At 44.9% G+C, this 26756-nt stretch overlaps 1 protein-coding gene across 1 annotated transcript; it reads right to left on the bottom strand.

Moving 5' to 3' along the window:
* Positions 1 to 8199: 8199 nt before the first annotated feature.
* Positions 8200 to 15560, bottom strand: LOC140470868 (uncharacterized). The gene is made up of 2 exons (XM_072566821.1): positions 15443 to 15560; positions 8200 to 10755 (listed from the first exon to the last, which is right to left on the bottom strand). Exon 2 carries the CDS (start codon positions 10389 to 10391, stop codon positions 9051 to 9053), a length of 1341 nt encoding a protein of 446 aa, XP_072422922.1. The 5' UTR covers positions 10392 to 10755; positions 15443 to 15560; the 3' UTR covers positions 8200 to 9050.
* Positions 15561 to 26756: the final 11196 nt, after the last annotated feature.

Here is a 26756-nt window from a genome sequence, read left to right as displayed (position 1 = left end):
CTTATGTTCTTATATCAAAAGGAGGAAGTAAGAGGAATGGACTAATACAAGGTGTTTAATGGGCATGGTATTGGAAAGACTATGGTGAGAGGCTGTTTGATTTGGTGAGGTGAGGCACAATATCCCTACAGTAGTGTCAGCAGACCAGCTGGGCCCAGCACAGAGAAAAGACCGTGATGTCTCCTTTGCATCATCTTTCCCCTCCTATCTATTTCTAGCCTCTACCTTATTCCCCCCTCCCTTGCTTTCAGCCTGAAGCTCCTTCACCAAAAACTTTGCAGCCTCTTTCTTCAAACCCACCATCACCGAATCCCCCACCATCAACATTCTGGGGGTTTACTATTGACTAGAAATTGAAGTGGACTTTCCATATAACTACGGTAAATAAACCACCCTCCAAATCTCTGAAGCCTGTCCATCATCTACAAGAATCAACTCAGGAGTGCAATAGGATATTCACTACTTGGCTAGGTTTGGGTGCAGCTCCAAGAACACTCAAGAAGCTTGACAGTGTCAGGAAAAAGGAGACTGCTTGACTGGCACCACATTCACTCCCTCCTCCACTGATGCCCAGAGCAGCACTATGTACTATCTACAAGATACATTACATCAATTCATAACACTTCAATAGCATCTTCCAAACCTATGACCAATACCAAATAAAAGGAAAAGGGCAGCAGTTTCATGGGAACATCACCTCCTGCAGGTTCCCTTCCAAGTCACTACCATCTGGAGTTGAAAATCTTTCAGCAGTCCTGAAGTGTCATTGAGCCAAAATTCTGGAATTCCCTCCCAACAGCACTACCAATAGGCCTACCACCCACACGGACTGCAGTGATTCAAAAAGGGAGCTCACAAACACCTTCTCCAGGTCATTAGAATGAGGGAATAAATGTTCGCACAGCCAGTGACACCCGTATTCCTCATGCCTCCTCCTTCCTTCCACAACACCCTTACCCATAGACAGCTGCGCTGCGCAAATACAAAGCCTTGAGCAGCATGTGGTAACCCACAAGGAGGCCCAAGCTACATTCAAGCTGTGCTCAGACAGGGGTGGTCCTGAACGAACAATCATCCCCAGTGATTCACACACCATAGTCTACAGTGAAACTAACAGTTGTTAACTTTTTCACAAAGAGATTGGTTGGGACACGGGATGAACGGCCAGAGGAAGTGGTAGATGCAAGTACAGTTACAACATTTAAAAGACATTTGGAGAGGTACATGAATAGGAAAGGTTGAGGAATATGAGCCAAATGCAGGCAAACCGCACTGGCATAGTTTGGGAAATTTGGTTGACATGGATGAGTTGGACCGAAGGGTTCATTTCCATGTTGATGTCTATGATTCTATTCTTTTCAGCCACAGTGGCATTTTGCAATTGTCCTAAACTATGGTGTAATTGAACAAGTTAATGGAGGCTTTAGACACCAGGGCCACAGTACTCTGTAGGTAATGTGTTAAGTAGTAGCTGTAATTTAGTGGACATTTAATAAACAACATAATGAAGAAGTATAGAAGGAAATTACTACAGATGGTGGAACCTGTACTGAAAACAGCAAATGCTGGAGCTGACAGCAGGTCAGAAAGCATCCATGGAGACCAAGCAAGCGAACGATGTGTCTCGATGACTCGATCAGAGATCAGATGAAGAGTCATCTGGACGCAAAATGTCAGCTTGGTCTCTCCATTGATTTTTCTTTTAAAAGGAAGTTCATGGGATGAGAGTGTCATTGGCTCAGCAGCATTCATTGTTTATCCCTAATTGCCCAATGGGCAGTTAAAAGTAAAGCTCATTGCTGTGTGTCTGGAGTCACATGTAGGACAAACTTGGTAAGGATGGTAGCTTCTTACTTCAATCATGTTAGTGAACCAGATGGGTTTTCCGTCACACGACAAAGGATTCATGGTCATGAGATTCTTAATTCCAGATATTCACTGAATTCAAATGCCACCATTTCCTGTGACACAATTCGAACCTGGTTCTCCAGAATGCAACCTGCATCTTTGGATAAACAGTCTAGCAGTAATACCACTCAGCCATCGGCTCCCTCCTGTGATCTTCAGTATTTGTTGCTTTCAGTTTTCAAGAAATATGTTATGTATTAATTTTGAACTCTGTAAAAGCATCCACAGTGAACACAAAAAGCCCACCTCCAGTTATGATCGTTGAGTCTGGATGACTCAGTCAGACTGGCTAATGAAGCAGAGTTACGCATTTTAATATCTGGCAGTTTCTCCGCAGTTTTGGCTGGCGTTGGGCTGGTCTCATTCCTTCTGCGATGAAACAAACAAAGAGATAACAGTCGATACTCCCCGCTAAATCTCTAAATTCAATTGCACCACAACCAAAGTAATTCATTTTGATTCAAAAATGTTTCAGTGAAAGACATTCCAGCAAGCTCACCATCACCTGTCTCAGTTTAATGGGAAATGGGATCAATTCTGTAGCGCCTAATGTCCCAGTGGAAAAGGCCACTGGTTTAAGCCCTTGAACAGGCTATCAACTGATCTGAGTTTTCAATCTTGTTCTTTGACAGATTGCAACATGTTTTGCACAAGGGGGCATGCAGACAGGACAGACTTCAATTATATTCAACACAAGAAAAGGCAATTCCATTTAAATGAGGCAGAATAATTGAGATCAGGCCTCAGGTGAGGATACAAAACAGTCATGTTTGGAATCTCCAGAGACCATCAACAATGTCCATTCAACGACTGAAGTTTATCTCAGTATTGCTTTCGCAATCAACCTATTTCAATGCATTATGACACCTCTGGAGCAGGTGGGACAGTTCCAGGCCTTCTGGCTCAAAGTTGGAGACACTACCACAGCATCACAAGAGCACTGTGTTTTAGGCTGAGTAACTGATGGGTTAATTTGCCCAATTATCTTACTAATCCGGATGATACTGTGACCATCCTAATGCTGGGAAATAACCAAGGTATTAATGGGATCAAAGATGTTACAACAGTCTCTCTGACAAGGGACAAAATATCTTTCATCTGTTGTTTTGTTCATCTTTCGATAGTTTGAAGTTTTTAAACCTTCTGGTCTCCCATCATCTTTGCAGTTTTGTACATTTTTTCTTTCAATTTGATGTCACTCATAATTCCCTCAGCTCTGCACCGCTGTTCATCGTGCATTTCTTTTACAAGTTAATATATATTGTTGAGAATAATAAAATAACTGAATATATTCTTCTGCTTTAACATTCTAACTATAGTCCCATTCCAGTTTAGCGAACTACTACCTTATCCCCTTGTGACTGCCTTTAAGTTTAGATACTAGTTGAAGAACCAAATTCCTCACCCTAAAGCTAAATTCTATCATGCTGCATTGCATCTTACCAAAAAGGTCTTTTACTTTGAGCTCATTAATCAATCATATTATCAGGTCTAAAATAGCTATTCCCTGATTGGTTCCAGAGCATCTGTTCTGTAAAATTGCACAGAGCAGTCTATCTCAAACTGCTTCAGAAGGTAACATAAGCTGAGTGTGCAATACTATTTTAACTAACAGAGAACCCTCTGAATACCAGGATTCTGTTAGATCCCCAAAATTACTCAGAGCATGAAATCCCTACGATGTGGAAACAGGCCCTTCAGCCCAACAAATCCACACCAACCCTGCAAAGAGTATCCCAACCAAACCTATTCCTCAATGTTTACCCCTGATTAATGCACTGAAACTATGGCAATTTAGCATGACCAATTCACCTAACCTGCAGTTCTTTGGATTGTGGGTTTGCAGCCCTGGTTCGCAGTTGCTTCGTGAAGTCTGAATGTTGTTGCCTCTATTAGTCCAACAGCACTGTCACTGACACAGGAGCTGTTCCCCCAGATCCGTTTGTGGCAGTCAGAGATCCTGCTACAACCTGCGCACATGCCAACCCAGTCATCTCAATCAGAAAGAATTAGTACAGCACAGATTAGAAGACAACTTGGATCACATTGTGCTTTTGAAATCAGAGGCCCCTCTTCAACCCATCACAACTGTGCCACCTTTTTAAAATAGGTATTTGGCTAGATCCCTGCTCTCACAGTAATACAAATAATTTCTTTTTGCAAGTATTCAAATTAATTTTGGAAATTAACAGTGAATCAGCTGCCACCTCCTTTGCAGATCATCTCAGATCTTCTTTGAAACAGGAAAACCCAATGAGGACATTAAGGCATCCAATGTGTAAAAAAATCACATGCTCAGTCACTGTAATATGATGAGATTTGTTTTACATAATTCTTAGCAAAAGTTAATTTGAAGCAAAAAGGAGAACTCGAAGAGAAAGGTGAACCACCCGTGGGTAACAAAGGCAGTCAAGAGCAGTACCCACAAGGAAAAGAATGACATAGCCGCGGATGACTAAAAAGGGAGAAAACTGATCATGTAATTAAATTGACAAGAAACAAAAATGAATGGCAAGAGTTGTACAGGTATATAAAAATGGAGTATCTAAAGTCAGCATCGAACCCTTGGAGGTTCTGACTGTGGAATTGATCATGGGTACAAGGAAACAGCAGATAATTTAAACCGATATTTTACATTGATCTTCATGAAGGAGGATACCGTTATCATCCTAAAGGTAGCAAATAAGCAAGTTAATCATGGGTAGAAAAATGTTATATCAGTCTTTGTCACAAGGGACAAAGTATTGACCAACTAATAGGACTAAAGGCAGACAGGACCTAATGGCCTGGATCAAACATTTTTAAGGCAACTGACTGCAGAGATATTCAAGGCATCGATTGGAATATTCCAGAATCAGGGGATACAGGAAGCATCCAGTGAATTCATGCACCTTTTCAAGAAGGGAAGGGAGACAGAAATCAGGAAACTATAGACTAGTGAGTTTAATATCTGTTTTTGTAATACAGCAGATTCGAATATTAAAGTAATAAATAGCAGGGCATTTAGAAAAGCTTATCATTAAACATGTTAGACTGGGTTTTGTGAAAGAGACACTATGACAAATTTGCGACAGTTCATTGAGGAGATAACAAGCAGGGCTGAGAAAGGGCAATCCAATGATGTTCCGTATTTGGATTTTAAAAATGCAAATGATAAGGTGCTACAGCAAAGTTAATTGCATAATACAGGAGCTCACTGTGTCAGGGGTAAGGTATTTGCATGGAGTGAGGATTGGTTAACCATACTGGCTGTTGCCGAGACCTCACTTGGAGTACTGTATACAATGTTAGCTCCCATATTTAATAAGGGATAAACCAGTATTGGAGACCATTCAAAAAAAGATTCAGCTAGCTGCTTCCAGGATGTAAAGGTTGACCTATCAAGAATAGCGAAACAAGTTAGGTCATTATTCAATAGAATCTCGACAAACAGATTACATAGAGTGTGGAAACAGGCCCTTTGGCCCAACAAGTCCAAACTATCCGCCAAAGCACAACCCACCCAGACCCATTCCTCTACATTTACCCCTTCACCTAACACTACAGGCAATTTAGTATTGCCAATTCACCGAACCTGCACTTTTTTTTGGATTGTGGGAGGATACTGGAGCACCCGGAGGAACCCCACAGAGACAACGTGCAAACTCCACACAGAGAGTCACCTGAGGCAGGAATTAAACCCAGGTCTCTGGCACTGTGAGGCATCAGTGCTAACCACTGTGCCAGCCACATAATATAAGGGGTGATCTTATGGAAACAAGACTCTGAGGAGCTTGACAGGGTAGATGTTGACTAGATCTTCTAGCACCAGTGAAGTCTCAGACCAGGGGACATTACATAAGGGAACATTCGTTTTGTAAAAAAATGTAAAGATTTTTATTCTCTCAGTGAATTTCTAGAATTTTCGAGCCCAAACAATTGTGAAAGTTAAATGTGGAAGGGGAATGGATCTGGTTGCGTTACTCTTCAGAGGGTCAGCTTGGCTTGTTGGGCCGAAGGGCCTGTTTCCACACAGTAGGGAATTTATGATTCTATCTCAAATTATCCTAAAAGAGGGCAGATAGATTTTTGAAATATTGAGCAGTTGAGGGCTATGCGGATCAAGCATAAAAGAGGTGTTGAGGTCTGGGTTGGCCCAGCCATGATCTGACAGAATGGGGGGAACAAGCTGAAGGTAATGAATGCCCTACTCCTGCTCCAATTCCTTGAGGCTCTATTTCATGTTGTTTTGTTTCCAAAGAAGAGTGTGATACAATGAGCTGAAGATCTCAGATGCTGTGAAAATGGCGTGTTTATGTACTGGTTCAGATGGGATTGGTTCATCAATCACAGCGATACAGTCATGAGTAGGAAGGTAATTCCCTCCATGAATAAAGGAAATCTACTGCAGAGCTCACACAAAGGGATCCTTCCCCTCAGTAAACTCTCCCATCACATTACCCAACATATCAGCAAAAGCAGGACACACTGTGCATGCTCAACCCAACAAAGGGACCCCAGGTGATTGATGTCAGCACCGGACCAATGAAAGGACGGTGGGCGGATCTGGAGGACCTGGCGGGAGGTTGGTCCTCCAACCAATCAAAGTGAACTAGGGGCAGAACTAGACAAACCACGTGATCACCCTCGCGCGCGGAGGAGAGTCGCTGTAATGAATACTCAGGAAGTTATGTAGCGAAAGGATGCGGTAAGGAAAGAAATAAATAAACAGGGGGAAACGGGAGAAAAACTGTGTTGCTATGAGCGGAGAGGTTTTACAAATAAATTGTGCTCGTCGGAAAACACAAATTTGAACGTCCCAGTCCCGTGTTTGTAGTCAACGGGAAATTGCCTCAGCGCGACTGCAGGCCTGAGTGAGCGCCGCCATCTTTATTCGGGGCAACGATTCACTGGACACGTGCGTGTCCGCCATCTTTGTAGGGGGCAAGGTGCAGCCAGGTGCTTGTGCAGCCTTTCTCTGGTACAGAGTCATTGGGCAGGATTTACACAGAGCACATTCAAACACAGAGAAATGGATGTTTATTTCTGGATTTGTTTCGTCATTCATTTAAATGGCTTGCTATCGTAACTGAGTTTGCAGGTCATTCAAAATTGGAGGTATTGTGCATAGTGAAGAAGGTTACCTCAGGTTACAGTGAGATATTGATCAGATACAGATTAATTTAGATAAATGTGAGATGCTGCATTTTGGAAAAGCAAGTCAGGGCAGGACTTATACACTAGGGGAAAGTGAAGACTGCAGATGCTGGAGATCAGAGCTGATAAATGTGTTGCTGGAAAATCACAGCAGGTCAAGCAGCATCCAAAGATCAAGAGAATCGACATTTCGGGCATAAGCCCTTCTTCAGGATTCCTGAAGAAGGGCTCATGTCCGAAATGTCGATTCTCCTGATCTTTGGATGCTGCCTGACCTGCTGTGCTTTTCCAGAAACACGTTTTTTAGCCCAGGACTTATACACTGAATGGCAAGGCCCTGGAAACGTTTGCAGAACAAAGAGACCTTGGACTGCAGATTCATCGTCCTTGCAAGTCAAGTTTCAGGTAGATAGGATGATGAAGAAGGTGTTCAGTATATTTTCCTTTATTGGCTAGAGCATTGAATATAGGATGTGGGAGGTCATGTTGCTGTACAGGACATTCGTTAGGCCACTTTTGGAATATTGTGTGCAGTTCTGGCCTGCCTCCTATCAGAAGGGTGCTGTGAAACTTGAAAGGTTTCATAAAAGACTTACAAGGATGTTGTTAGGGTTGGAGGATTTGAGCTACAGGATGAGGCATAAAAGGCTGGGGCTGTTTTCCCTGGAGTGCCATAGGCTGAGCGGTGATGTTATGGAGGTTTATACAATCATGAGGAGCATGAACAGGGTAAATGAACAAGGTGTTTTCCCTGGAGTAGTGGTGTCCAAAAGTAGAGGACATTGCTTTAGGGTGAACGGGGCAAAAATTCAAAGGGGCCTAAAGGAAAACACTTTCATGCAGTGGGTGGAATGAGCTGCCAGAGAAAGTGGTGGAGGCTAGTACAATTAAAACATGTTAAAGGCATCTAAATAGACACATGATCTGATTAGGAAGCGTTTACAGGGATATGGGGCAAGTGTTGGCAAATGGGAATAGATTAGGTACGGATACCTGTTTGGCATGGATGAGTTAAACCGAAGGGTCTGTGTCGGTGCTATACATCTCTATGACTGTGGGATCATAACAGCTTATACAACTCTGCTTCATCCCTGGGCTCCCTTATGTGAGAAACAAAGCCCACTCACTTCAATAATTTCAGTCCGAGACAAGATCTGAATCAATAGTGTCATTTATTTTACACTTGCAAGTGGGTGTGATGTCCCTTTCTCAAGGCAAGGGACATACACACACTAAATTCAATTCATACATAACATTTATATGATTTGATGTCTATTGTTTTACACTGCTCCCTCCCCTGCTTACATCGTCCACTTCCCTAAGACCGGCCCCCATTACCCCTGTTTGCCTCTTGCCTTATCCGGCCTTGTCTGTGATAAAATGCTTATTTCTGGTCTCACAAGGCTGTTTGACCTTACCCTGTTATAGGTCATTGTTAGGCATATCCCTTCTTCATCATTATCTACCCCCTTCATCTGTGCCTTTCCCGAGGCCGTTCTGATCCCTATGACCCTTTTAATTGGGGTTTGTTCCTGTGTTTTTGTAAAAGTGGGAAGCACATGTTTATACCTACTGTTTGTACAGGCGTATCTAGCTTAACTTCATCCCCTCACAACATCTTATCTACTTGCCCATAATGTCTACCTTCTGACATACAGTTTTAGCTAATACAAAAACAATTATATATTTCCTCCACATTGTTTCCATTCTTGTTGACTCAGCACTTGGCTAAAACAATTACCCACTGGTGTGAGTTCACCTCCTTTGTAAAATGGAATTGCAGAAGTAACACTAATCCTACTGATATCCCACAATTCCCCCTCTTTCTTTTAATTACCATTTGTTATCTTCTGCAAATATTTTATTTTTAAGCATCGCTCCCGAAATTCGCAAGCATCATCCCGGAGATTTCATCCATCTTGGTCTCACTCATCTGCTCATTATTTAGTCGATAAAGTCCTTCAGCCTGATTCCCTTTTAGGGGCATCTGTTTCATTAAGGCTGTTTCAATCAACCTTTGGGTGAGCCCTCGTATACAGGGTATGATCATTTTTATTAATTGTTACCCACCAAAAGAGAGCTGGCACAAAGCCTGCTGCAATCTGGTTACGAGCCTTGAATTCATCCGGTACTCCCCTAGGGACTCCTACCGAATCAAGATAAATCCTGTCATCGAAAGAAGTGTCTAACAGTAATCTCTTACCCCTTCCCTTTTTCCCTCCTTTGTTTTCCTTCTCAAATGCCAGGGTAAATGGAATTGCCAATTGTACAATTGCACATATCCCTCTCCAATCTGGAGATAGCGTGGGTCTCAATATTTTGCCTCCACAGTCCCACCACAGATCCGCTCGGGGAACCTTTAATGCTGAGTAGTGCCCTCCCTTCTCCGTTTCGGTGACATTCTTAATCTCTGTACATAGTTTCAGCTCCCCCAAATCTTTCGACCGACTTGTACCTCGTCTACGCACACACGAGGTGTGATTTCCAACTGCGGCAGAAAACAGGGGGGGAACTTTTGCATCTTTCTTCTCCAAGGGAGGGAACATCAGTGATAGGGAGGTACAATTCCTATCATTCCACGCAGTCTCATCCTGATACAGGGCTATCATACATTTCATGCCCTTCCTGTCTCGCTTCCACCCGAGCGGAAAGGGAACCACCTGGGCCACTGGTCGACCGGAGGCACATGCATAGCAATTGCTTTTGTTCAGACTTTTTACAGTATACTTTACCCATTCAACCCAGGCATTTGCATCCCCGTACCCAGTTTCTATTTCAATGGTCTGTTTCAAGTCCTTTACCTCTATAAATTTTACTACTTTAGGATCATCGGGAGGGGTGAAAGATTGTATCTTATTACCCAGTAGTTCTACCCGTTTTCCCTGTCCTACACTAATTCGGAAACAACAGCCCAAGAAATCCTTCCCATTTGCTTTCATTTCTATCCCAAATGTTTCATTTAATTGTATCTCATAGGTGGCCCCACCCAGGATTGTTTCGTGCCATGTGGTTTTCCTTATTGTTAGGTATATTGGGTTACACTTTTTATCAGGGCAATCGCGAGCTGGTCGGAAGGGGGCCCGGTGTACTGTGACAAGACTGTTATACCAAGTACCGTCCCCAAGGCCATCCCCATAGGACTTAAGATGTATCTCAGAGCTGCGATACTGTCTCTGATTATCTACGTCCCCACAATTTACTAAGCTACATACATCAGCGTCTATTACTTGTGGGTTATCAGATTCAGGAACCGTTAATAATACATATGAAAATGATATTTGATGAAATGCCAATACTAAGAGAGCTAGCATCATAACTCTAAGCATTCCCAGTATTCTAAACATCATGCTGAAGCACAAAAAGACTTAATATACAATCTTACAGAAATAATCCCGCGCTCGCGTCGCCACTGTATAATTAGTTACTCAAAGTCTCTTTAGTCTGAGTTTCAGCGGATCTTGCGTTGATTCGGCTGTCCAGACTTCTTTCTCCACGGGAGGGTCCACTGGCCCATTGATCCGAGTGTAGTGAGTCCAGCCTTTCTCCGCTGTCCTTATTACCGTTTCGGTCGTCAAAAGCGCCTGGTACGGCCCTTCCCAGTCCGGCTGTAATTTAGTCTCTGTCCATGATTTTACTAAGATTCAATCTCCCGGCCGGATGGAATGAACGGTGAATTCAAGGGGTGGAGTCTGTGCCAATAAACCCTGTTTCCTTTGGAAAGACAAAGAGGAGGACAAACCCAGTATGTACTTCTTTAAAAACAAATCTTTAGTTTCGGGAATTGGCAATTCTCCATTCGTTCCCAAGTAAGGTAATCCAAATAAGATTTCATAGGGGGATAGTCCCAAATCTTTCCTTGGGGCTGTTCGTACTCGCAAGAGAGCTATAGGTAAACATTTGGTCCAAGGGAGTCTAGTTTCTATTATCAATTTAGAGAGCTGTCGTTTGAGTGTGTGGTTCATTCTCTCAACCTTTCCTGATGATGGCGGGTGCCACGGAGTATGGAACTCCCAGGAAATTCCCAACCCTTTCATTACCCCCTGTAACACTTTAGAAGTAAAGTGTGTTCCTTGATCGGAATCAATATGGTTCACGAGCCCATATCGGGGAATTATGTGCTCCAATATTGTTTTAGACACTCCACTTGCAGTGGCGGTAGCTAGGGGGTATGCCTCAACCCAACCAGATAAATGATCTACTATGACCAACATATATTTTAGTCTGCCTACCCTGGGGAGTTCAGTATAATGTACTTGTATACTCTGGAAAGGTCTCAGTCCTGGGTCTCTTCCTCCCGGGGTCTGTTTTCTCAAGACTTTCTTATTTACCTTTTTGCATATGATACATCCCTCACATATTTGTTTAGCAATTGTATATATTCCTTTACATCCATATTCCCTAAGAACTAAATCACACATTGCTTGTACTCCCCAATGGCTGCCTTGGTGTAGGACGGCCATAATCTCTCGCATCATCATTTTGTTTAACATTTCCCTTCCATCAGGTAACATCCAATGCCCGTCTGCTGTTTTTACAGCCCCTAAATCTCTCAATTCTTTTTCTCCACTTTCAGTAAATATAGGAGCTTCCCGAGGACCTGGGACAGTAGGTATTAGGGAATGAATCGCCACTTCTTGTGGGTTCAGGGCTGCTTCCTTAGCCACCTCATCGGCTAATCTATTTCCCCTAACCTTTGGTTCATTTCCTTTCTGATGACCATTTACATGCACTACTGCTATTTCTCGGGGGAGTAATAGGGACTCCAAGACCCGTTTAATCAATTCTTCATGTACTAATCCCTTCCCCCACCTCTGGGTTAATACTCCCAAAACCACTTACTTATCCACGGTAGCAAAGAGGTGGAAAGGTTTATCTAGGGAAGGTAGGGCTAACACAGGGGCATGGATCAAATCTCTTTTGAGTTTCTCAACTAGTTCTTTTTCCTCATCATCCCAACTTAGACATTTGGGTTCCCCCCTCTAATAGTTTGAGATATAATTTCTTCGTCTCCAGTGCATAGGAATCAATCCACAATCTGCAATAACCCGTTAGACCTAAAAATTTGCGTAACTCCCTTTTAGTGCTGGGCAGTGGCATTCCCACTATTCCCTCTATCCGTTCCGGGCTTATCTTTCGCTTTCCCTCACTAACTAAATGTCCCAAGTATTTAACTTCTTGCTCCACATATTGTGGTTTGTTTTTAGATACCCGCAGTCCCTGCTGACCCAGGAAATTCAATAATTTGTTAGTGGCTTCTACTACTCTTTCTCTTCTTTTTCCTGTTACTAAGAGGTCGTCTACATACTGCAACAGGGTAGTCCCCTTGGGGCTGCTAAATTTCTCCAATACTTGTTCTAACATCTGTCCAAATAAATTCGGGGATTCCGTAAACCCCTGGGGAAGCACAGTCCATCGGTATTGCTGTTTTCTCCCTGTCTTAGGGTCTTCCCACTCAAAGGCAAACAAATTCCTACTTTCCTCTGCCAAGGGACAGGCCCAAAAGGCATCCTTTAAATCTATCACACTAAACCATTTGTGGTCATGAGGGATCTTACTTAATAAGGTATAGGGGTTTGGCACCACTGGGTGCCTGATCAGTACTATTTGATATAATGTTCTCAAATCCTGCACCAATCGGTAAGTTCCATCGGATTTCCGCACTGGTAGTATTGGGGTATTATAAGGAGACATACATGGCTCCAACAATCCATCTCTAATCAATCCTTCAATTACTGGCTGCAGTCCTCGTTTACCTTCTATGGAAATGGGATATTGTCGCTCACAGACAATGTCCCCTTTCCTTTTTAAATTTATTTCAAGGGGGGGGATCTGTAATTTTCCACGATTCCCTTCTCTAGCCCATACAATAGGGTCTATCTCTCTCTCCATATCCTCTGTCAACATTGCCATTTGGACAACTAATTCTTTTTCCTGAATTCCAATCTCCAGTCCTAAGAGGATAATTAAATCTCTCCCTAGTAAGTTACTTCCTATATCAGGGATATACAACAATTCCCCTTTGACCCTATCCTTAGGACCTTCTATCATCATAGGTTCAAATACTGGAACAGTAAATCCCTCCCCTTTAACCCCTGAAACAGTAATTGACCGTGTCGACATTTCTACTTTCTTTGGTTTAAAATTCAGTGATGACCGTGCTGCCCCCGTATCTACTAGGAAGACTACCTCTTCCTTATAGGGTCCCACCTTCAGGTTTATCAAGTGTTCCTGGTGGGCCCCCGAGGGCAGGAACCCCTGACACCCCTATTCTTCATCAAAATTCAAAAGCGGAATTGCCCTCTCTTCCCTTTTCAGAGCCGGACATTCCCGCTTAAAATGCCCTATCTTTCCGCAATAATAACATCCTGCCTGTGGAGTCTTCCAGCTCTGCCCCTGTCGCTCGAACCCTCTATCAAATACTCCCCCTTGTCCTCTCCCTCTCCCTCTCCCTCTCCCTCTCTGTCCTACATGCTGCCACCCACCGCTCCGGTTGCTCAATATTGGTTCCATTCTTTTCTTAACTACCTCACCAACCGTAGCTACCATCATTTTCACCTTCTGTTTCTGTCTCTCATCCTCTCTCTTTACAAACACTTTCTGTGCCTCTCTTAACAATTCATCTAATGGCTTTTCACTCCACCCTTCTATCTTCTGTATCTTTCTCTGTATATCTGGCCATGCCTTTGTCACAAAATGTACTTTCAAAAGACCCTGTGCCACTGGGTCCTCAGGGTTCATTCCAGAATATTTCCGCATTGAGTCTCATCATCTTTTCAAGAAAGCTGAGGGAGTCTCATCTTTCTCCTGTCTAACTTCAAAGGCTTTAGTCAAATTCTGTGACTTCGGAACTGCCTCTTTTATTCTTTTTAGAATCAGGTCTTTCAATTCCCTCATTTCTTCTCTATGCTCCGGATTTTGATTTTCCCACTGGGGGTCTCTGAGGGGAAACTTCACCTCTCCCTGTCCAGCATCTCCATCTCCAATCGGATGTTCCCTGTCCCATATTTTAATGGCTGCTCCCCATATAAGTCCCCTTTCTTCCCCAGTAAATAGTATATTCAAAATAGACATTAACTCAGCCCAGGTATACAGACTGCGCCCCAAAAATTGATCAGTTTGTTCAGACAACCCTACCAGATCCTCAACCAGGACCTTCATTTCTTTTTTAAATATTCTGACCTCCCCACTGCTGAGGGGGACACTTACAAACCCAATCTTTGTCCCCTATTGGTACCTCCCGAAGGGGATAAGTCATTACGTTCTTCCCCTTTTTCTTTTTTTTTAAAGAAATATTGCAATATTTCTAGCTCCCCATAACTTCAAACACCAATTCATCAATTCATGCTTGACTAACTTTAAAGCCTGTTCCAAACTTGTAAATATATTTATATATTTACGTTCATTTATTCAGTATTTAATATTCAAAATGTCAAATGCATACAGTTCTCAATTTTGAAATCCACTGTAATCACCCAGTTTTAGTCCCTTAATTTAAATCCAAAATTAGTTTTCTTAAGTAGTCCTGACCAATCATTGCTCAATTACAATACTATAGGTCTTGAAATAATCAGAGCTGCCTTAAAATTATTTGTCTATTCAAGTTTAAAGAAAAAAACTTCTAATGCATGAACAATGGCCGAATCCAAGGTCACAGATATTAACCATAGGATCTTGTTTTTACTACAATCTAATGTTGAACTGAAACTTCAACTGTCCTCCATAAATCGCTTTCATGCAAAGATAAAAGAGATTAGTTAGAAACTGATAGTAAGGCAGTCGTGACCTGTAAGAAGAACAGGAGTTATCATTCTTTTTTTTTTCATAATCTCTATAGAATCCTTAACCTTTAAAGAAATCATGTTAAGTTTCCATAATAAGAATCAGATTCAAAACAGTCCCGGAACTCAAGCTCCAGGGAATAAAACGCAAACATTCAATCACCAACAAACAAATGTGCATTCAAACCAAATCACAAAGGGTTAAACTTTCGACCAGCTGTACAGCTCTCTTCATTCTCTCTCTCTCTCTCTCTCACTCATTGACAAATAAATTCAGATATTTACAAACCCAGTCTTTGTCCGACCTGAATTTTGGCCAAAAGAGGCGGGACGAAGAATGGATTCCTTAGTCCATATGAAGGAACAATATTTAATCATCTTTTTCCCCTGTACAAGTATTATTTTGCCAATTCCACAACATCCTCCCCAAAGAACTTTCTGGAGGTATGTTGTAATGGACCCCGCCTCCAATTCCATTTCTTTTTCCTTCTTTTGTTTTTCCCGGAGGCTTTTTCCTTACCCACGGCACAACCCATATTGAGTTCCTTCGTTAGTCCCTTATTAACTACTAAAACTCAATCCCGGCCACCAAGGCAATACTTAAAAGTCAGGTTTCTTACCTTGGTCTGTGCACAGAGTTGCCTGGCCCCTTTGTGCCGTATTGTCTATCGAGCTCCTATCACTGTCTGATTCAGATGTCTCTCTTATGGGATTCGTACCAGTCGCCCAAGGGAGCAGACCAAACCAGGACACGAGACCGCTCCTCAATGGGGAACGGGACGCGTCTTCCCAGTGTCCAAGGCCAGCCACTCCCCCCGGTGATGGAAGAAAATCCCGGACGAGCCCCCACTTGTGAGAAACAAAGCCCACTCACTTCAATAATTTCAGTCCGAGACAAGATCTGAATCAATAGTGTCATTTATTTTACACTTGCAAGTGGGTGTGATGTCCCGTGTCTAAGAGGCAAAAGACATACACACACTAGGTTCAATTCATACATAATATTTATATGATTTAATGTCCATTGTTTTACATTGCTCCCTCCCCTACTTACATCATCCACTTCCCTAAGACCGGCCCCCATTACCCCTGTTTACCTCTTGCCTTATCCGGCCTTGTCTGTGATAAAATGCTTATTTCTGGTCTCACAAGGCTGTTTGACCTTATCCTGCTATAGGTCATTGTTAGGCCTATCCTTTCTTCATCATTATCTACCCCCTTCATCTGTGTCTTTCCCGAGGCCGTTCTGATCCCTATGACCCTTTTAATTGGGGTTTGTTCCTGTGTTTTCATAAAAGTGGGAAGCAGATGTTTATATCTACTGTTTGTACAGGCGTATCTAGCTTAACTTCATCCCCTCACAACATCTTATCTACTTGCCCATAATGTCTACCTTCTGACATAGAGTTTTAGCTAATATAAAAACAATTATATATTTCCTCCACATCGTTTCCATTCTTGTTGACTCAGCTCTTGGCTAAAACAATTACCCACTGGTGTGAGTTCACCTCCTTTGTAAAATGGAATTGCAGAAGTAACACTAATCCTACTGATATCCCACAGTCAGTGTACGTGCAATGCCTCACTGTCAGTACAGAGGGTCAGTACAGAGGGAGTGCCGCAGTGTCATAGGAACAGTACTGAGGGGAGTCTCACTGTCAGAGGGCCAATACCAAGGGAGTGCTGCACTGTCAGAGGGTCAGTACTGAGGGAGTGCTGCACTGTCAGAGGGTCAGTACTGAGGGAGTGCTGCACTGTCAGAGGATACTACTGCAGGAGTGCTGCGCTATCAGGGGGTCAGTAATGGGGAATAGCTGCAATGTCAGAGGGTCAATCTGGGGGCAGTGCTGCACTGTGAGAAGGTCAGTACTGAGGGAGTGCTGCACTGACAGAGGATCATGACTGAGGGAGCGCTGCACTGACAGAGGATCATTCCTGAGGGAGCGCTGCACTGACAGAGGATCATTACTGAGGGAGTGCTACACTGTCAGCGCATCAGTCTGGGGGATACCTGCATTGTAAGAGAGTCAGGACTGATTGAGTGCCACACTATCAGATGGGCTGAATGGCCTAATTTCTGCTCCCATGTTTTGTGGCCTAAGAGGAATATCTGAAATTGTTCAGTATATTTCTGTCTCTGCTTCCTACATACCCTGCTCAGCAATGATTCCCACGTCCAGATTCCAGAGACTGTGTTCAAACAGACCGTCTCCATTTGGTTACCACCCTCTTTTCCCAGTGTTGGGGTTTCTGTTTCGTGTGACTGACCTGCCAGATCAAAGGGATATTTTCATGCTGCAGGACTGAGGTTTATTCCTCAGCTTCTGTGTGCTCATCCCAAATGAATCCCACTGCCCCACACTCAGCAGAGTCGTGTGTTCCTTATTTCTGAGTTTCCCAATGCTAATCCAATTCCAGACTGACAACCCACACTCCTCCAAATCGGATCACAGGCTAATTGCTTGGGAGAGAGGAATGCTAAGGGGGGAAATAGAATTCTGAATGTACCTTACAGTGACATTAAGGGTGAATTGATAATGACAGAAACACAGTGAGAATTTGTGCATGGACCCAGAGGCTACAGTGAATGGATTCATTTTGTCAATGCTCATTGGGACAGGGTTGGTATGAAATCGTGAAGATGCTCTGTGATACAATTAAATGAATGAGCATATATATAGAGAGAGATGGTTCTGAGTGGTCTGGCCTTCTTACAACCCAATAAATCTCCAAAGACGGTGGAAATGTATCTCAGTTTACCGAATGAGGTGATGGAGGAAGTAGCAGGTACACTTGCAAACATTTTCAAATCCCCTCTGGCCACAGGAGAGGTGTCGTCGGACTGACCATGTGGTACTGTTATTCAAGAAGGAGCATGGGATATACCAGGCAGCTACAGGCCAGTCAGGCTAATATCGTGGGTGGGACGTCTGTTGGAAGCAATTTTGGGAGATAGAATTAATCAGCATTTAAAGAGACTGGAGTTCATGAAGACCAGTCAGAATGGTTGTGTTAAGGAGGGGTCGGGTCTGACCAATGGGATTGCACTTTTTAAGGAGGTGACCAGGTGTGTAAAAAGGGGCAACACTTTCCTGTCGCCTGCTTGGAGGTGAGTAAGGCTTTTATCAGGATCCATACTGGAAACTGATAGTGAACATAAAAACTCAAGATCCAAGGAATTTGGCGCAGAATGCTGAGTGGCAGGAAGCAGACAGTGATGGCCCAGTTAGAAATCTCTGTCTGTTCATGTCTCACTGTTGGGGTCTTGCTGATGTGGTTGATAGAAAAGATTTAGATTTGAATGGTGGAGGGTTAATCATTGGGTTCATGAATGATATGAAGATTGGTTGGATGATAAATACTGAGGATGATAGCCTTAGATTACAGAAGGATGGAGATGGCCTTGTCAGAGGGACCAATCAGTGACAACGGGTGAGGTGCCTGAAGACTGGAGGGTGGTTAATGATGGGCCATTATTGAAGTAAGGCTGCAAGGAACAGCCATTGAACTATGGAGCTGTGAGCCTGATGGCAGTGGTGGGTAAGCTGTTGGAGGGCATTCTGAGAGACAATTTACATGGATTTGGAAAAGCAAGAATTGATTAGGGATGGTCAGCATGGCTTGTGGAAATGGTTTATCCAACTTGATAGAGGTTTTGAAGGGTTGACTGAGAAGATAGATGAGAAAGTTTCACATGGGAGACTGGTTAGTAAAAGGTTAGATGACATGACATCCAGGGAGAGAGAACAGCACAGTGCCGCAGTGGTTAGCACTGCTTCTTCACAGCACCAAGGATGCAACTTTGATTCTAGCTCCCAGCCACTGTCTGTGTGGAGTTTACACATTCTCCCTGAATCTGTGGGTTTCCTCTGGGTGTTCCGGTTTCTACCCACAATCCAAATATGTGCTGGTTAGGTGGGGTGGCCATGGGAAATGCAACATTACAGGGATAGAATCGAGAGTGTGAGTGTAGGTGGGATGCTTTTCAGACGGCCGATGTGGACCTGATGGGCCGAATGGCCTGATTTTACACTGTAGGAATTCAATGATTAATCAAGAGACCCAATAATGTTCTGAGGATCAGGGCTCCAATCTTGGACTGCGGTGGATGTCGGTCCTTACAATCTGAAGGGGCTTGTGGATGAATGCAGTCTGAGAGTTGGGCTGGGCTGTGTTCTGAGGTGTTAAGGGTGTGAATATTTTGTGGAGGTACTGTATGAGGGACATTGTGGGTAAACACAATAGAGTGGTGCTTTCTGAGGTATGAGGGAGCACTGTCTGGTGGTACAAGGTGCAGAATGTAGGAAGGTACAGATACACTTCCCTGATCATTCCCTCAGGGTCCGCAAGGCACACTGGTGTCGCAATTTGGGATGGAGGCCACGTCCATTTTAGAAGATTCAGATCTTTTTGAACAAACATTGAAAGATAACATCACCATGTGTCTTAAACATGGATTGGAGGAAAACTGTTGTCAATGTATGGTCACTTGTAGCTTGGAGACTCTCTAGAAAAGCAGGCACCCAAACAGACCAACGCTGTTGATGCAAGACGTGGTGCACAGGAAGATCCAACAAGTCATTTGCAGTTGCTGTCTGTCTCCCTACAGCAGTCATCATGCGAGATCAGGGTTTAGTCCTAGGAGAAGTAATCTCTCCATCGAACCTTCCTCCATGTTTGTACAGTAATCGTGGTTGTGTGTGTGTATCTCTGTGTGTGAGAGAGAGACAGAGAGCGAGTGTCTGTCTGTGTGTGAGAGAGAGAGTGCATGTGTGTGTATCTCTGTGTGTCTGTGTGTGTGAGAGAGGGATTATGTGTTTATGTATGTGTCTGTCTGAGTGTGTGTTTGTGTGCGTGTGTGTGTGTGTTTGAGGATGTCAGAGTGTGTGTTTGAAAGAGAAAGTGTGTTTGTATGTATGTGTGTGAGAGGAATGTGTGTGTGAGAGAGAGGAATGTGTGTGTATATGTTTGAGAGTGTGTGTTTGGGAGAGTGAGTGTCTGTGAGAGAGTGTCTGTGTGTGTGTCTGTGTGTGTGTCTGTGTGTGTGTCTGTGACACAAAGGAGACACAAAGGTGCAAAATCCTAGAGAGGGGGCAGCTGCAAAGTCTGATCCCACCGATCTCACTGCTTCCCACTCCCATGAGAGCTCTTATGTATATTTCTGTGTACCCAGCTGTCTCTCCCACATTTTCCCTTCAATCCCTATCTCACAACATCCTTCATATCTCTGCCCTGTTGCCATTTCCCTGCAGATTCCCTTCCTCCAACACTCTGCCCCTTTGTCACCCCATCATGTTTTTCTGGAATGTTTAATCATTCAATCTTCCCCAAAACCAACACCTTGCTCATCTCTCTCTGCATCTTTCTCTCAGCTCTGGGGGATCTTGCCTTTCTTGTCTGTAAATCATTCTCATTGCATCACAGCAGCCCCCCCCCCACCCCCACCCCTCAACTCTCTCAGCTCTATGCTGCTGCTGCAACTCCCCCCTCTCTCTCTCTCTCTCTCTCTGTCCTATATCTCTCCCTGGGATTTCTCTCTTGCTGTCTATTTGAACTTCACTCCCTGTCTTTGCCTCCCCTTTTCCCCCTTGTATCTGTCTGACATTGTATTTCTCTTCCTAGGGTTTTACTATCTCTCTCTCCTTTTCTCTCTCTGCCTCTCTCCTGCTCTTTTTCAGTTCTTCTCACTTTCTCTCCCACCCTCTGCCTGCCTGTCTTTCTCGTGTTCTCTCCCTCCCTCTCACTGTCTGTCTACCCATCTCTCTTTCTCTCTTGTCGTTTCTCTCCCTCTGTCTCCCTAGACCCCTGTCCCAGTGACTGGGAAAGGGACATTGGGAAGAGTTTGTCTCTGTCTCGCTGGATGCTGTACAGTTAATGCAGGGGATCAACCTTTTCCTGGTCTCTCCCGAATGTTACCTCGACTGTGGGGAGGGGGTTAGTGTGAGGGACATAAAAGGACTTTTCTCATTGAGTCTGAAATGAAGAAAAAGAGAAGGGGAGGGTGACAAAAAGAGAAAGAGAGAGATGGAGAGAGTGGGGATGGAGAAATTGAGGAGAGAGAGAGATGGGGAGTGAGAAACAGGGAGAGGAAGAAGGACACATATGAAGGGAGAAGGACAGTGTGTGTGGCTGGGGAATGGTTGCAGAGTAGGATCTTTCTGTGCATGACAGCAGTCAGTCAAAAGGTGTGTTCGTCTCTGCACCATGTCCTCCAGCCCAGGAGCTGTGGGTCTACATGGGAAGGGGGAGATTGGGAGACAAGGGGGGAGTGTGACAGCCAGAGATGGGGGACTGTTTGATGGGGTTTGGGGGTTGGTGGAGAAAGGAGAGACTGCTGTGAGAGACAGAAAGATTGAGGGAGGGACAGCATGAGACGCAAAGTCTGAGACAGGATGGAGAAGAGGTGTTCAAAGTTTGGGAGAAGATTTGTAGCTCGGGTGCTCATTGTTGTGGTTCTGTTCGCCGAGCTGGGAATTTGTGTTACAGACGTTTCGTCCCCTGTCACATCGACCTGGACCCAATATACCGGTTACTGCAGCGGACAGCTGGAACTGACAACCGGAAGCAGCAGAGACAGGCCACTATACATGTCAGAGGAAACATCACAGAAACGCTTCACAGGAGACTCCCAAACACTGAGGATGTCACCGAGACAGGGGACGAAACGTCTGCAACACAAATTCCCAGCTCAGCGAACAGAACCATAACACGGAGAAGAGGTCTCCACAGAAAGGATAGTCAGTGAGGCCATTCAGGGGACAATCCTGAGGATCCTGAACAGGACCAGGATCATTTAATGGGGGAGGGGGGGAATGGGCATAAAGGACTCCATCTGTGATACAAGCCTTCTATAATTCTGGGACTGGGATCTTCCTGTGCATTAAAACAGCCACAGGCCAGTCAGTCAACCCAGACTCATTTACCTGTGTGAGAAAGTGAGGACTGCAGATGCTGGAGAGTCAGAGTTACAAAGTGTGGAGCTGGGGAAGCACAGCAGGTCAGCCAGGAGAGTCGATGGTTCAGGCCTGACCTGCTGGGATTTTCCAGCTCCACACTTTTCCACTCAACACCCTCTGCCCCAGGGAGGGGGGCTCACAGCAATGTTGGGGGGGCAGCAAAATATTTGAGGGGTCTAGTATGGTGAGGCACTTATTTGGGAGGGAAGATATTTGGGTAAGGGGAAAAATTTGGGAGGATAGTGAAAATGAAGGGCATAGTATTTTTGAGAGGGTACAAAATTCGGTGAGATCTTTCAGGTCTGAAATAACGAAAAACAGGAAGGGAGGGTGAGAAAAAGAGAGAGAGATGGAGAGAGTGGGGATGGAGAAGGGGGATGAGAGAAAGATGGGCAGAGAGAGACAGGGAGAGGGACAAAGTGAGAGAAAGAGTATCTGTGTGAGAGAGAGAGAGACAGACAGAAGGACAGAGAGAGAGGGGACAGAGAGAGGGAGAGAAGGGGAAGTCAGACTAAGACTGAGGAGTTAGAACATGGACAGACTGAAGGGGTGACACTTGTTATTCCAGTTGGTTCCAATTCTCTCTCTCAATGGATTTTCACATTCCTTCTCTCCCATTCCCCTGGGTTTTGCTTCAACCTGTCTCTCTCTCTCTCTCTCTCTCTCTCTCTCTCTCTCTCTCTGGTTCTGCTTCTGGGTCTGCAAAACTGTTTTCTCTCGCCCTATCTCTCTCTGGATGGTCAGATGGTCTCTGTCTCTTGCCCTGCTGGTCTTCTCAGAAGGACTTCAGAGATTCAGGCAATCAGTCTGCAGATAAACCCTGTTTTTGTTCATTTCTGGATGGTTTTCAGGAACTTTCTATCGTTATGGCCAGTTAGGAGAATCCGTTAATAGTTTGAAGCATTGCCAACCATTTGGATGGCTTGTTGCTGTTAGTTTCTTTGTGTAGCAGGAGCCGGTGCCTTCCTGTCTGGGCCCTCATTTGTTTGGGGGATACGTCTGTCCAGAATAACTGTTGCCTTTTACATTATGCTGTGTTTATGCTGTGTTTGTGCTGTGCCTGGTGTGCGGGTTTTGTGATTTGGGAGATTTCCTTGGCCAATAAACCTTGGCTGTCTATCTGTGTTTTAGCCAGGAGTTTGTGACATCTCCCCCCAACTCATCCACTTGAATGGAAAGAAAAGAAGCTTATGCAATAAATTACAAACCTAATTTTAAAAGCTGGTTATGCTTGTTGTCAGAGTAGCCAGCTGTCTGTGCAAAAGCCATTGTGTACGTTTTCCAAACCGATGGTCTTATAGCTTCACTTGGAGGTCGCCACTGATGATGCTATCCAGCCAGGTAACGAAACGTCTAGATATCAAACCTATCACCGGGCAAACCTACACCCTAAGTCTTAGAGCTGATAAGTGATATCATAAAGTCATGACAGAACAGAATCAGACCGTTCGGCCCATTGAGTCCACAATGACCCTCTGAAGAGAATCCAACTCAGTCCCACTCCCCCGATGATATCCCTGAAACCCTGCATTTCCTATGGCTATTCCAGCTAGCCCGAATATCCCTTGACACAATGGGCAATTTAATATGGGCAATCTGTCGTAATGGCAACTATGGGCAGGCAATCAATACTGGGCCCAGCCAGGAACACCCAAACACTGCAAATGAATGAAACTAAGGTGATCACCTGGGGAGTTCCATCTACCTTCCAACCCCTGGGGGTGTGTCCAGGCATTATTCACCATGATCATACCCATCTGTTACAGCCTGCAATCCTAACCACCGGTATCCCGAGATATATCAAGGTGAGTGCGGTTAGGACCACAGCCGATGTGAGAGGAGCCGAATTCTTGGATAACAGGCTATGGGAATGTCATGGTATGACCTGGTCCTACCCATTTATGGAAGTCTGGTCCCTGGCAATGTTCCCTCTATCTCCACAGGAAGTGGGAGGTAATCATGGTAGCCCATCCAAATACCTTTTTTATACAACTCCGATAATTTGGACTTCATCCTACCTTTGGTCACTTGGGTTAAGTGGAATCCCTCATACCAAGCCCAGGTGTCCCACCGAGAGTGTCCTTACAGCTGTTATTAACCCAGTCCTTGGTGAGCTGCTGTCACTGACAGTGAGAGACGTTGGTGTGGGTGTTCTCCTGGAACAAACATTGATGCTGTTTGTCACTAACCCGGGATGGGACTTTCCCTTGGCTGGCCTGCCTGAGCTCCTCCCTCAGCTGTTCCAACCTCCCGTTACTGCACAGGGTGTGGTTTTACTGCTCACCATAATCTCTGATTGGGACGTGGATGATCTGGTTAATCGTGTTGGCGTGACCCTCCAGTTTGGTCACGAAGTGATGGTTAGCCTGATTCTCCACGAGTTGTCCCATGGTCTCCTCTGGGTTTTCTGTGTTCAGTCTTTCTCAGGCTCATTAGAGAGTTGTTGGGTCAGGATCCTGAGTTTATTCTCCAAATTAGCCAAGTCAGCGTACTGACCGGTAACACTCCTGCCCTGGGAGTGGACTCGTATACTGTGGCTAACTCATTAAGGAGTTCCCTTCTCTTTCATCTGCTAATTGCTGTCCTGGGTTCTGTGTTTTCCCTCAAATTTCCCTGTCCTTTGTCCCATTATCCTGTGGGTCAGTTGGGAACATGATTATTTGAATGGGGACGGACACCACTCCGATTGGTTGATGTTGCAGCTGTACAGGACTTTGGTTGATGTTGCAGCTGTACAGGACTTTGGTTAGGTCACAGTTGGAGTACTGTGTGCATTTCTGGTCGCCTCACTTTAGGAAAGATGTGGAAGCTTTGGAGAGGGTGCAGAGGAGATTTACCAGGATGTTGCCTGGAATGGAGAATAGGTCGTACGAGGATAGGTTGAGAGTTCTCGGCCTTTTCTCGTTGGAACGGCGAAGGATGAGGGGTGACTTGATAGAGGTTTATAAGATAATCAGAGGAATAGATAGAGTAGACAGTCAGAAACTTTTTCCCCGGGTACAACAGAGTGTTACAAGGGGGCATAAATTTAAGGTGAAGGGTGGAAGGTATAGGGGAGATGTCAGGGGTGGGTTCTTTACCCAGAGAGTGGTGGGGGCATGGAATGCGCTGCCCGTGGGAGTGGTAGAGTCAGAATCATTGGCGACCTTTAAGCGGCATTTGGATGGGTACATGGAATGGTGCTTAATCTAGGTTAGAAGTTCGACACAACATCGTGGGCCAAAGGGCCTGTTCTGTGCTGTATTGTTCTATGTTCTATGTTCTATGATTACTGTATCCCTGATACATTCATTATGATTAGTGTCAGTTTGTGATAAACGTTCATGAACAAGGAATTCCCTGTGAGTTTAATGACTAGTCATTGTGAGAGCCTGGTATGTGTGGGACAAGCTGGGGGAGGAGCCTTCCCTCCTGGTCACAGCCCGTTTTAAATTTTGTTTCTGAGGAATTCTCCCTGGTGGGCTTCCTGGGATATCACTGTCCGAAAATGACCCCTAGTCCAGGCAGGGTGCTTGGTATCCTACTACCATGCACCCATTCTCGGGGAAACCCTACCAATCGCTTCTGATCCCTGAGCTCCTGTAACACAATGTGAAATTCCCTAAAGTCTATTTCGTATTCAGCAATTAATTAGCAGAGAGCCCAAGCCTCATGACGGGCGCGATATTGGGTCGAATCCCAGGTGTCCCTCCTCCTTTCTGAGTCATGGGAGACAAAGGGTCGGGCCCAGTTTCTCATCGCAAAGAGAGGTGCAGGTCATATCCCCAAAAATCCAGACAAATTGGACCCAGAGTCTCCGGGTGAAGTTGACAGGGGGAGGGAAGGGGCATTCCCCTGGTTGTTGTTCTGCAGTTATGTAGCGCCTCTGCAGGATATGCCTTATCCTCCCCTCGAGCAGTGAGGATTGCTGTCTTCATCTCATCATGGATGACCCTCCCTAGCTGTTGTCCCTCAGGGAGGGCTGAATGGCCTGCTGGACTAAGGCACATGGCGATTCATGTGGTTTGCTCCTCAGTGTCCACTCTGTGTATGACAGACTGTCAGTCAGTATCTGTGCCAGAGACGGGATATTTTTGGTGCTGCCCACCAGCTGGGTGCCTGGAATGGCTGTTGTGTATGGAGTGAGACCACAAGCTGCTTTACACTGGGTAACCACAGGATTCATGGAATCTGAGTTCGGCTGTGGCTCAGGGCTGGTGGCAAAAGGTGCAGTTTCCTGGGAGACAGGCAGTGGGAGTCCCCATCTGTGAGAGGGTGTGGATGTGTCAGTGTGGAGCCTGTCATTATCTCCCTGGGGAGGTAGAACCCCAAAGGCACACATTATCCCATTCTGGGAGGAGTCCTGGTTCCCTAGGGATTGTATTTGCTTCTGACACCTCCTACTAGGGCCTGATGTGTGTTGCTCCGTGTTGTAGGTGTACAGGACCCATGCAGTTGCTTGGAGCTCATACACTGTCCTTCCAGATTGTCAATGTAACCTGAGGCTGCCTCCCCATCCCCAGAGACCCTCCTTTCACTGGATTGGGCTCTTCCCAATTGGAACTGGAGTAGTCCCATGTGGGTGAGATTTTCCTGCAACCTTCTGTCCTGCTCATTGTGTCGGAGACCTAGCTCGGTCACAGCCTGTAGGTTTCCCTGGGGTGACCGGATCCCAGCTGCCTTATCCCAGCCCGGGGTCCTCCAGGCTATCGGCAGTGGAGAGAGCTTTCCAGCTTCCTTCCCCAGTTCTCTATGGGCATCTCACTGCAGCTCCTGTGCCAGGAGTCCTTCAATGCAAGGCCAGGCTGGCTTCCTGTGAAATTCTGCAGGACTGTTTCAGATTTGTACCAGCTCGTGTTCCTATTGCTTTGGCTGCTTCGGTATTATGGGACACCTGGGTATTTTCATAGAGTCATAGATTTCTACAGCTTGGAGACAGGCTCTTTGGCCCAAACTGGCCCATCCACACTAACCCCATTTCCCTGCACTTGGCCCATAT

This window comes from Chiloscyllium punctatum, chromosome 52, assembly GCF_047496795.1.
Source record: "Chiloscyllium punctatum isolate Juve2018m chromosome 52, sChiPun1.3, whole genome shotgun sequence".
In the NCBI taxonomy this organism is placed as follows: domain Eukaryota; kingdom Metazoa; phylum Chordata; class Chondrichthyes; order Orectolobiformes; family Hemiscylliidae; genus Chiloscyllium; species Chiloscyllium punctatum.
Note: the sequence above shows the minus strand (reverse complement) of the source record. Positions and strands in the feature narration are given on the sequence as shown.